The sequence below is a fragment of the Cebus imitator genome, unplaced genomic scaffold (genome assembly GCF_001604975.1).
Source record: "Cebus imitator isolate Cc_AM_T3 unplaced genomic scaffold, Cebus_imitator-1.0 Scaffold68, whole genome shotgun sequence".
Lineage (NCBI taxonomy): Eukaryota > Metazoa > Chordata > Mammalia > Primates > Cebidae > Cebus > Cebus imitator.
The window spans coordinates 6413966-6426966 of NW_016107383.1; the positions used below are offsets into that span (position 1 = coordinate 6413966).

The 13001-nt window shown below is 39.1% G+C and overlaps 1 protein-coding gene across 4 annotated transcripts in view; it reads left to right on the top strand.

Annotated features, from left to right (window-relative positions):
- COL14A1 (collagen type XIV alpha 1 chain) overlaps positions 1–13001 on the top strand; it is a 255166-nt gene that overhangs the window by 223056 nt on the left and 19109 nt on the right. For all 4 annotated transcript variants that reach the window (XM_037739316.1, XM_017530706.2, XM_017530707.2 and 1 more), the window contains exons 43-45: positions 4392–4427; positions 5438–5504; positions 8421–8609. In XM_037739316.1, coding sequence (XP_037595244.1) covers positions 4392–4427; positions 5438–5504; positions 8421–8609 — 292 coding nt within the window. The remainder of the gene's footprint in view (positions 1–4391; positions 4428–5437; positions 5505–8420; positions 8610–13001) is intronic.

The following is a 13001-nucleotide window of genomic DNA, read 5'->3' on the forward strand; positions in this document are numbered from 1 at the left end:
TGGTGACAGAGCTAGACTCTTGTCTCAAAAGAGAGAAAAGAAAAAGAAAAAAAAAAAAAAAAGAAAGTATGTTTGTATTCTAGTTAGGCTGATATTCAGAGGCATATTGGAAGAATATTCTTATAGATGAGGGGTCAGGTCATGGAAGACCTTTCAAGCAAGCCTGAGATGTTTTGATTTTGTTTAATAGACATCTTTAATATGTAGGATTTGAACCACAAAATCATTCCTCTTCCTTCCAGCACTAAAATTCGGTGAATCTATGAATGTAGCTACTGTATTTTCTTTTCTTTACATTTCAAGTTCTCCTAAAATTAAAGGAAAATGTGCCACTTTTTCCTGCCTACATCTGCAGGGAATATGTGTTTTCCCTCAAGCCATACTTTGGTGGAGTTATGCCTTCACTTACTCAGGAATTTTTATTTTGTTTTTGTTTTACTTTGTAAAAATCAAAGAAGCGATGTCAGAGAAGCTGGAATAAAAAATAATTTCTTGCCATACATATATTTCATTAAAAAGATCTTTCACTGAGACTGCCTGGCTGCGTCCTTTGGCTGTTTAATAATCAGCACCAGGAGACTGAGTTTGAGGAATTTCAAACCCAGTTAAACACACCCATCCCGACATTCCAAAAGGTGCCAACAGCCGATGCTCTCCATTTGCCTTGTCAATCAGGTTTGCACTATAATTGTGTTCTCTAGATTTGAAACATTTTTAAACAAGCCAGTTTAATAAACGATAGCAAGAATAGCCAGAAAAATGTCAAAAAATGTATTGGTGCAGAAATAAAATTATTCAAGATAAAATGGATTTTTAAAAATGACTCAAGTTGCAACCTAATTCCGAATTACCAGAGTTAGGCTTTAGGTATGGTATGTTTGCTTGTTTTGCTTCATTTTAATTGAGAAAATATTATCTTCCCCGGAATAGAAGGTATGGGCTGGCAGAACTGCTGAGCAGGGTTCTCTTTCAACAGAGTGATAGAGTATTCTCAGGTTGTGTATGGATTCTGGAGGCCACAGTTTGGGTTCAGGTCCCCAGCTTTTTCATTTCCTTATTGCATGGCTTTGAGCAAAGTGAGATGACCTTAGTGCATTATTTTCCATATCTGAAAAATGGGGATAATATAGGGTTGTTATAAAGAATGAGTTGGCTGGGTGTGGTGGCTCACGTCTGTAATCCCAGCACTTTGGGAGGCCAAGGTGGGAGGATCACGATGTCAGGTGTTCAAGACCAGCCTGACCAACATGGTAAAACACCATCTCTACTAAAAATATAAATATTAGCTGAGTGTGGTGGCACGTGCCTGTAACCCCAGCTACTCAGGAGGCTGAGGCAGGAGAATCACTTGAACCTGGTAGGCGGAGGTTGTGCTGAGCCAAGATCGCACCACTGCACTCCAGCCTGGGCGACAGAGCAAGACTCCATCTAAAAAATAATAATAATAAAAATAAATGAGTTAATCTTATAGGAGTATTGTAAGCATTAAATAAGTTAATATTATAGGACTGTCATAAGAATTGAATGAATTAATCCTGCAGAGCTGTTATAAGGGTTAACTCCATTAACATGTTAAGGGCAACAAGGACAGTGCTTGGAACATGGTAAGCAGCCTACGTATTGGCTACTAGTATTTACAGTGTCTTAATGTATTAAAATATGGAATATGTATTGCTTGCAGATTTTTATTTTTGTTTTACCTGTAGTACTTGAAAAGCTGTTTCCATTAAGGATTATTTAGTGATAAGATGCTAGTTCTTTTTGCCAGTTGGTCCTACCAGTACACATTAATGTCTCTTTAGAGCTCTGTCCGTTTGTGAAGCCTAAGGAATGAGGGAAGAAGGCACAGCCAGTACATTTATTTCCAAAAATAATTTGGGCTGGGGCAGGGGTGTGCTATGTAAATCTTACTTTTGCAAAAAGTTTTTATAATAGAACTGGGAACTCTCTTTTTTTAATAGAATCAACTCTTTTTCTAATACTTTTAAAGCCCACTGCCTGAGTGTGTCATAAATAGTTGCCTTCTTTTTTTTTTTTTTTTTTCTGTCACCAATGCTGGGGTGCCGTGGCACAATCTTGGTCACTGCAATCTCAGCCTCTTGGGGTCAAACTGTTCTCCTGCCTCAATTTCCCGAGTAGCTGGGACTACAGGCGCACACCACCACTCCTGGCTAATTTTTGTATTTTTAGTAGAGACGGGATTTCACCACATTGATCAGGCTGGTCTTGAACTCCTGACCTCGTGATCCACCCACCTCAACCTCCCAAAGTGCTAGGATTACAGGGGTGAGTCACTGCCCCCCACCCCCTGCCATATTCTGTCTTTTTTACAATCAAGGTAGTTAACATGAAACACAAATTGGCTTGCCATTCAAACTTAAAGTGAAATTCATTCAATGAACATGTGGTTTTTGAACATTTGCCACTCCCATGCACAGTCCTAGGACCTGAGGATACAGAAGTCTACAAGCTAGACACAGATTCTGCCTCATGAAACTCACATAAGAGGTCACAAATTGTGAGGATCTTCTTTCTCTGTAGAGGTTGGAATTCTTCCCTCAGAAGCCCAGCCTTTGTATTTTTCATCTATTTCTGTTTCTTATGCTCCCTTCTTCCTAATAATGACCATATCATGAAAGAATAATGTGTTAGACTGATAAGGGACCCCAGAGATCACTTCATTTAATGGTCTTATCTTACAAAGAGACTCAGAGTTAACCCAGTTTGCAGGTCCAATGTCCTACATTTTTTCCAAAGTATTAGCATTAAAAAATATATTACACACATAATCGAAAGAATTTTGAGTGAACACCACACCTATATACCTAACACTAAGATTCTACCATTATGTTTAAATTTTAAAAAGTGTCAGCCTGGCATGGTGGCTCACTCCTGTAATCCTAGCACTTCGGGAGGCTGAAGTGGTGAATCACTTGAGGTCAAGAGTTTGAAACCAGCCTGACCAACATGGTGAAACCCCATCTCTACTAAAAATTAGCTGGATGTGGTGGCGCATGCCTGTAGTCCCAGCTGCTCAGGAGGCTGAGGCAGGAGAATCAGTTGAACCTGGGAGGTGGAGGTTGCAGTGAGCAGAGATTGTACCACTGCACTCCTTTCTGGGAGACAGAGAGAGACTCCATCTTTAAAAAAAAAAAAAAAAGTGTGTGTGGGTGTGTGTATGTTTGTGTGTGGATGTGTATGTGTGTGTGTGCATTGAATAGACATGGCAGGGCAAGGGAGGAGTAGAAAAAAGATCAAACCAGGGTAGGGTGCTTGTATCTGCACAGGAGAGTCAGTCCTGCATTTCTCTTCCCTTCCCAATTCCGTCTTTGGTGACAGCACATTTACAACTTGAAATTAGCTGTGACAGAAGCACTTACACCTCCAAAATCAGCAAACACTACAAGTCAGGGCATTTTCTTTTTCTGGGAAGCCAGGTTACCTGAACACCATGGGGTAAAACCAGAAGTTTGAATGTATGAAACTGTTCACTGACTGGAGATTTTGAAGAAGATACTGAATTTGGCCTGGGACCTGTTGAGGTTGAAATAACAACTGGAAACAGTCTGACAATGTGGCAAATTCCATTAATTCCATTCACTCTCCTTTTAGTCGAGACTATAAAAATGTTGTTCAATGAATATTGCCTCGGAGTTGAAACAAAAATATGAAATCCTTCTGAAGACACATGCTTTTCATTATATGTGTAATTTCATTGGACAAACCCTGAAAATGCCATTTTTAAAGTAGATGCATTTTAATAATGGCAAGGTTTCTTATGGGTCAAAGAGTAGCTAAGCCACATAATAAAATAATAAATCAGTTGAGAATTCACATAAATGTGAGCTTCCAAACTGGGGAGAATTGGGTGGCATCGTGCTGGATAGAAATTAGAGTGAAGCTGTAGGATTTCACTAATCTCGTCTCTGACTTTAACTTCTAAATTAAGAGGAGATCTTTTCCATCCTTTTGGAGATACTTCTTTAAAAGCTGAAACAATTTAACTATTCAGCAGAGACTTGTGCAATAAATCATGAAGGCTCCTCAGTAGTAGTACAAAGGGTGGTGTTTAGGATGGAAAGCTACAAAGGACCTACTCAGTGAAAATAACGTGTTACAAAGCAGTATTATTGCTGCACAATTCCAATTTTGTGGCCAAAACATACCATGCCTCTACATAAAAAAGCTGAAAGAGTAGAATGCTCAACCGAGCTTTTTATGTTTGGTGTGCTTACTGGTTGCTGTCTGTTTTTGTTGTTGTGTGACGATTTTTGCTGCAGAATTACTGGCTCTAAGAAAAATGTCTTAACAAAATAAGAAAAGATGCACGATTATCAAGCTTAGCTAAGTGGAATATCATAAGTAACTTGAACAATTTTCCATTTTTACAGGGTGTCCCTGGAGCGAAGGGGGAGCGAGGAGAACGGGTAAGTGTCCTGTGGCTGTTTACTGGCCCCAGCTGGTTGCACCCCTTCCATTGCATAAGCCTGATAATGAAGGGTCATTTATTACCATTATTATTCATTGCTATTATACCAGCCCCTGTTTCTCCCTTTTCCCAATTCAGTTGACTCTGAGTACATTTTCCAGAGGTAAAATCCCTGTGGGATGGAAGTTGGGAGAGCTAGTTTCTAGTTGCATATCTGCAACCATCCAGGTCAATCAACTTGGGCTCATTTCTTTAAGGATAAAATGGGGATAATCACTCATATAATTTACACAGTGAGTTTGATGAGAACATTATATAATAGATGTGAAAAGCCTTCAGAAAAGTCAAAACTCTAGACAAGTGACAAGTGGCAGCATGGGGCTCCTGGGTTTCTTGATGCTCCAGGGTTCACAGGAAGACAATGGCAGGCATAGAATCAAAGAACTGGCCCCAAGACTGAACTCAGTTTAATTTAGGGTTCATCTCTCTCCTTTCAGAAATTGTACAACTGCTAATATAATTATGCCATTGGCTGTAGCAGAAACAGCAGTGGCCTTGGGCTCATCTGATTACTTCTGTGAAACCTTGGGCTGTGTGTTTAAGGCTATTCAGCTATAAAATTGGTTTAACATCTTTCCTCTGGGTTGCTATTAGTATTACATAAGCCACTGCTTGAGAAAGTGCTGTATTTTATAAGTGCTAAAGGACTATAAATAAGGCATTAGATATATACGGGTTTGTTTCAAAACTATTAAATTTTTTAGAATGTGGGACCAGAAATACTTACATGTGCTTGTTAATCTAATAAGGACTCCCAGAAACCTTGAACCATGAATGTCAAATTGCTTACTCCTTCTCTGCATGCACCATGGTGGTCAAACCCACCTGTTGCTAGGAGCCAAAGAACCCTGATGGGAACAGTGGGGCTAGACAGATCCATATCCTTGAAGTCCTGATAGTTGGCTGGGCTTGTAGCTGAGTCAGGAGTGTGCTTTTCCTTTCATTCAGGGTGACCTGCAGTCTCAAGCCATGGTGAGATCAGTGGCACGTCAAGTATGTGAACAGCTCATCCAGAGTAAGTATATAATGGTTACAGAGGTTGTTCCCCATAACACTCATCCAAAAGAGAGTTTACTTTTCCCATGAGTGTACCACTAAGGAAGACTCCTTTAAAGTATTGTCTTGGTGCATACACATAAGCTTTACAGGTGACCAGCACTGATCCATCAAAGAGATCATTACAGATTACCCTAGAGCTCTACATCGATGGTACAAAAACCAAATTCCTTTGTGTCATTGGCCCGAGAACTGCCTGTTTGCCATGTAAATTTAACTTGACTGCCCAGATCAAACCATCTATTCCTTTCTAGTCTCTCCAGGTGGGTAGGATTTTTTTTTCAAGTGTTCAGCACTTGAGAGCTGCTGGACTACATCCTCAGAAGCTACCTCAGAAAGACCATGTATGGTGTTGATTTTTATGAACTTGCAAGATTGAAATGAATATTTCCTTATCCATTTCACATCTGTTACCTTCTGGTTAGCCTAAGGTCTTCTCCTTCATTTCTTAGGATGTTTGCCAAAGTATAAACACACACATGAACAGGCTTGCTCTGACGTTTGATATGATAATATACTTGGGTTTTGTGCCAAAAGTGACATCAGAACAAACTTGATATGATGCCTGTTCCATTTCTTCATTTCACTTGAGCTTTTTGATAGCACTGTATTTCAGTGCCCATTTGCTTAGATACTTTTGCACGTTTCCCCTCTGCCCACTGATTATACGTTTTATCTCAGTAATCTAACCAGAGGGTTACTAGTGTAGGCCTTTCTCTTTGCCAGTAATTTGTTCAGTTCCAGGAAGGTCTGAGGCCAAGTAGAGGTGAACTATCTCCCTCAACCCCACCCAGTTCTAGCCCAGCTCTGCTGTCCAGCCCTCCCACCCAACAGCACCCCCATCTCCAGGGCTGACATTACCCAAGTGGCCACCTCATTGGCTTGGGTTATATTTATTTTAACTCAGAAAGTTTGGGAGTTAGGCCAGGAAGCCCTTTAAATGTCTAAGAAAGCTCTGTTGGCTAAGTCCAAAATTCCATCTTTAGTTCTGAGATAAATCCAAATCTCACCCTGGAGGAGGCATGGAGTTGAGATCTGCATAGGTTTGGAGGAGTTTTCATGAAGGCAAAAACATCAGGGCAAATGGAGTGTGAAGCTGCCAACTTCAGACACAGTAGTCATGCTCCCTATATTTTAACATTATTTAATTTTCTCTTCTATTGCCCAAACTATGTGTGTGTCTGTGAGAGAATTTACCAGTTAAATATAACTGTTCAAGTTTAATGCCAAAATAGGATCTTTAAAAATACATTATAAAAGAAAAATTGAATATTAATCATTTTGTACTAACATCTTGTAAATAACCTGTATCTTAAATTGCTTTGTAGATTTCTGATTTCAAGTTACAGTGTAAATGAGCAGATCAATATTTCCATGAAACTTAAGGCTTAAATCTTACTATGACTCACTGACCACAACACAAGAAAGGTTTCACAATATTTGCTGTTTTATTCTACTGTAGAATAAAAATCATGTGTAAATATCTGATTATTTAAAGCATGCCCTAAAAATCAAGGGTTCAAAATCTACTTTTTCTCTTTACAAATTCTCAGAGTCTTGTGATTGACTTCTAGGAAGTAGAAGTCAGCAAGGAACTGGTTACACAGCAAAGCTTAAACAAGTCTATAAAATAGCAAGGCTCTGCCCATCAATATACTAGAAGAAAATCAAAAAGATTGTATGCAACTTGATAAGCCAGTCCCAACCTAGTCAGAGGCTGTATTTCTGGCACCTCAACCATCTTCCCAAACACGACTTCAGTTCCTTCTGGGCTCCTTATTTTATTCCTTCAGCTGCCACTCAGAACTAGATTTATCTGTTGGCATATAATTCCTCACAAGCTTACGTATCTGGTTTTTTGTTCACAGTTGATCAGAAGAATTATGCTAGGAAGGGTTACATGGGAAATTATGCAAGGCCAAAGTGATGACAGCTGGGAAAATGATAATGGACAGGCTCCTTGTCAAAGGTGGAAGCTGAAAAAGCAAATGAGGAAATGTCTTACCCGCCCAGGCAACAATGGAAGTGCCTACTAATAGCCTTGAGTCATCAGGAAATGGGGATCCCTAGTTACAGACACAATCCAATGCTTAAGGAAAGTATGCACTGAATGTATTTTAGAGTGAATTCATTGAAAAAAATGGTGACTATTTTGTATTTAGTTTTAAATGTTTCAAAAGGAATAAATAATAGTAAACTAGAAAATTCACTTATGTTGGAAAATCTCATCTAATGACACTGGAAAAATGAGACATCATGGTATTAAGTACTTTGTACTTCTAATTAGTGATATATATCTATATATATTTTCCAGGCATAATTGAGTTAAGGGATTATTGGAGAGAGTACCAGATTTTTTAAAAATATAAAGTTAGTGGGAGTTTCTGCAGCTGGGACCCAAGTAAAGGCTCCTAAAAAAAGGCTTGACAACCAACAGATGAGTTGAGACAAAGCACTTGTCTGGGGATTTATGAGCAAGAGGGTGGGGAGGCTTTGTGTGTTGTAGAAAAGACAAATAACTTGGGGAGTAATTGCTAGAAAAAAGGCAGCTGGGTGAGGGTCTAGGGGTCAGATAAATGTTGAGGGTGAAGATGAAATTTACGACTTCTTCTCAATGATGTTTATTGAGATGCTGGTGTGAGCTGCGGAATTCCAAACACATGAGATGCCACTTGACATCAGTCCAGCCCTTAATATCATCCAGAGTAAAACATAAAAAATGTTAAGCTGGAAATTAACATATTTCAAAGGGGTGTGATTTTTCCCTTGGTGGTATCTGACAGAATTGTTTGGAGCCTTAATGAGTGACATCCCTGGACCTCTCTTTCCTTGTGTCACACTTTACTGAATGTTGTCTGTATGCTTCATGCCTTAGGTCACATGGCCAGGTACACTGCCATCCTCAACCAGATTCCCAGCCACTCCTCCTCCACCCGGACCGTCCAAGGGCCTCCTGGGGAGCCTGGGAGACCAGGTGCACCTGGAGCCCCTGGTGAACAAGGACCCCCAGGCACACCAGGCTTCCCCGGAAATGCAGGCCTGCCAGGGACCCCAGGAGAACGAGGTAAGCTGGGTCCCTTCCCTCAGAGGAACTCTTCTGAGGTGGGTGCAGGGAAGCAGAACATTTCAACGATGCTTATACAAGGATAAAGTCTGAAACAATGGACCTAAATGAACTCTGCCCCATCTATTCTCAGTTTCTTGTTTATTTATCTCTGAGATTGAGAAAATTGAATGATCTGCTCAGTGTTTATCAAGAGCCACATTTACTTGTATGAAAGAGGAGGGTGAGAACCCCCAAATCACCTCTGAGAGGCATGTGAGCTAGTAAAAGATATCCACTCTAGGTGGATGAAGTCAAAAAGGGTGCCCTTTCCAGGTTGAAGAATTAGAAAATGATGCCACCCTCTGACCAAACAGAGCATTACACAAATGTCAAGGCAAGCGGAGAACTCACTCTGGTGGTTCTCTGGTGCTTTATTTGTGCAGTGCCCAGCCTGGGCAATAGTCAGTGGCAGTCCTGAGAGGAGTCATGAACTGTGAACCAGTATATCGTTCACATATTCCTGTATAGACCGTGTCAGCTCTAAACTTCAAATTAAAATACTGTCTGTGGCTCATCTTCCTATTGTATCAGGCAACATTTTGTTTAATAGTTCATGGGCCAATGTTTTGTCTTTCCCACTAAAGTTTCATTAAAATAGAGATTCTACTTAGCCTTTTCTTCTATCATCTAAAGGTCTTAGAAATATTGTATAATACAAATAAGACTCTTTTGACTGAATCTACAGTTGACCAAGATCTCCCATTCCAGAAGCAGGTAAAGGTGTGAGAAGGTCAGGGTTGCATATTAACCATGAAGAAAATGATGGAAAAGAGAAATAACTGATCATTTTCTAAAACACAATTTGTAGCACATAGCCTTGGGGAAAAGCTAACTTTTACCTGTCTGCTCTGTGAGGCATATTCGTTTTGCGGGATGGGTAGGATATATTCCTTTTATAAAATTTGATTTAAAATACAGATTACAAAAACAGTATTTCGTATTTATTTTGACTCATGCCAGCAGGCCTTGTGCATTTCTGCCTCTGCACTTTCGTACACATTGTTTTCCCTCTTTGGAAATGTCCTTTCCTTCCTTTGTCTTCTATACCTCTTTCTCTTAGTTCAAGGCTCAGCCGTCTCATGCATGAAATTGTTATTGATCACTCTAGAACCCAAATGTCTCCACCCCCATGAATACCTGATGCCCTTACTGTCTTTTCTTTCTGTTTTAGCACTAATAAGGCCTTAGCAAACAGCTGAATTGCTTTGCACAATGCTTTGCACTTAATAGGTGCTTACTAGATAGTTGTTGCTTTAATTGTGACCCAGTTCTGATTTTTTTTTTCTGAAAGCTTTTCCCTATGTCAGGGCACAAAATCAGCAGATATAGAAAACAGCATAATTCTCTCTCCCTCTTGCTCTTCCTCTTTCTTCCTCTCCTTCATTCTTTTTTTTTCTTTTTTTCTTTCTTTAAAACAAAAAGAAAAAAGAAAATGGCATAATTCCCTCACAATACAACAAAGATCTGGCAGCCTGTAGTGTGGCCCCCTCTGTCATCAGGGCATCCTCTAATGGTGTCGGTAATGAAGTAACTGTGACTCAGTGAGCACAAAGCCAGCACCTGAGTCACTCCCAGCAAGTCATAAGTTCTCTTTGTTCTTTCTGGGAGTCTTAGCCCCACTCTTGCCAGACTGAGTCTCTCCTGCTCTGCAAATATGCTTGAATAATTAGACCACAGAAAAATAATCCAAAGGTTCTCGAAGGGCAGCCCAGACAACCTTTGGAAATACCAATTTCCATGACATAATTTTCTTTGCATACATACTGATGTATATTCTAAGGAGTACAGTAGACAAACAGCATCCTGTATTTCACAAAGGCATGAACGATGACAGTAAGACAGAAAGTGAGAAATGACATTTGAGCATGAAGAAAGGTGATTTGAGATGATCACCACTTGAAGGGCGTGATTTGGGGATTACTATTATAGGTCAGGGCTTGCAGGCCAGCATCCAAGGGGCTCTTCATTCCTGGCAAAGTTATTTCCGCCTCAACTGGGATTCGCTGCTGCAAGGTAGGCAGTGACATTTGGTTCTTAGCCTTGGATCCAAATACCCAGGAAGGATTAAGAGAGGAAAGATCTGTCTTTCCACTAAGTCAAAACAACAAAATTTAAAAACTGAAGTCTTCGGCTGTCTTTTCTCTTTCGCATTTTCTGTAAAAGGAAGCATATGAAGATATTGAGGTAAGGCCCAAAAGACTCAAAGTCAGCCACCATCAAGACTTGAAATAAGAGCCAGAGACTGGTTTTTTTCTGCTGTATAAAATATGATTATCATCATTCTTGATAAAACAGTGTTATAAGGACACAATATTGTAATAAGTAAAAATAAGAACGATTATTAGGCAGTGTAATAAATGCCTAAGCACATAATAAACTACAAAAGCAACATTATGAGAAATATGGCTGTGGAGTGTTCTGGCGTGAACACTGAAAAGAGGCTCACTTTCTGCATAGACTTCCTGTGAGCCTCATAAGAGTCTTCCTAAAAAAAAAATTAACTACTGGGTATCTACCCAGAGGAAAAGAAGTCATTATACAAAAAGATACTTGCACACACTTGTTTATAGCAACACAATTTGCAAGTGCAAAAACGTGGAACCATCCCAAATGCCCATCAGTCAACAAGCGGATAAAGAAACTGTGGCATAGATGGATGATGGAATACCGCTCAGCCATAAAAGAATGAATTAATGGCATTTGCTGTGACCTGGATGAGATTCGAGACTAGTATTCTAAGTGAAGTAACCCAGGAATGGAAAACCAAACATTGTATGTTCTCACTCATAAGTGGGGGCTAAGGTATGAGAATGCAAAGGCATAAGAATGACACAGTGGACTTTGGGGACTCGGGGGAAAAGAGTGGGAAGGGGCTGAGATGTAAGACTACAAATAGGGTATAGTGTTTGTATATTATAAAATATATAATATACAAATTTATATATATTTTGTATATTACATATTTTACAATATATAAATTATATATTTATGGGAAATGGGTGCACCAATATCTCACAAATGATCACTGAAGAACTTACTCATGTAACCAAATACCACCTGTTCCCCAATAACCTATGGAAACCAAAACATTTTTTTAAATTCACAACTCCATTCAGTTTGGATAATTTTTCATCAGAAGTGCCCACTCTGACTTTTCTATTCTGGCTTTTCAAACTTTTAAAAATGTGATACACAGTTAAAAAAAAATACATTTAACAGCATGATGCAATATTGCTTATACATGTACATGAATGCAAATGTATATAACTGGGCAAAAGAAATTATTCTTACCCTTCCTGTTATTTCCTGTTTATTTTTCTTTTGCTAAAAGAATGAGGAGAGACCTTGGGTTTCATGACCTTAGTTTGAAAAGCATTATCCCCATACAATATCTTTAGTTAACCCCATCTTTATCAGGGAAATAGCAAAGAATATGCACTTTTAGAGAACAGAAGAAAAATTATGGATATTCCTTTCATATTAGCAATGTGATGTACATGGCTTTTCGCGACTTAACTATCTAAAAGAAGATGCACGTTCACTCTATCTGCTGTCTGTCTCTCTCTTCATTAACGCTTTGTCTCCTTTAAAGGCTTTTTCATAAGTTTGTGTGGAACAGTTTTTAGCTGTCCTCTGATACAGATTGTAATAGACAATTCTTAGAATTGAAGGATTCAAAGGGATTCTGTGTCTAATGTTGTTCAAGTTTTCTATCTGAAGCTTGAACTCCCACTTGGATTTGTCTAATTATTGGCACCTACCACTGAAGAGTCCTCATTTGTGTAACATCATGCTTTATATTAAGCAGCCTGATTTCTCACCTGCTTTTCCATCACTTGTTCTTTCTCTGTTATTATGTCAAAGAAAAGCTATTTTTCCATGGGATTCTAGTTGGTTGCCTCTCCCCATTAAACCTCGTACTGTCTTCATGAAAATTGTTCTGTATAACCTGGCTTCTCATTATCCCAAAATTTGGAAGAAAGGATCAGCTCTGAGGTTCCTCTTTTGATAACTGAACCATGACAATCCAATGCTTTACTGGACAATCCAGTGATTGACTACTATGTGTCAGTCGCTATTCTGACCTCAGCTCACTCTCCAGTCACAGCCGTGGGTGATTCCAACCAGATTTCTGCAATTACAGATCATTTTCTATTTCTGCCCTCTGCATGTCGTTCCCAGATGATTCATCTGTTTTTGTTTACTCAATTTATTTAAATGTTCATTCTCTACACTGGTATCTTGATCCATACATTAAACAAGTCATCAATAAGTTTGTTGGTTTATAGTTCACATAATTAAGTTTATTTACTTGAAAATTTTCCTGATTTCAGTTTTTTTTTTTTTTTT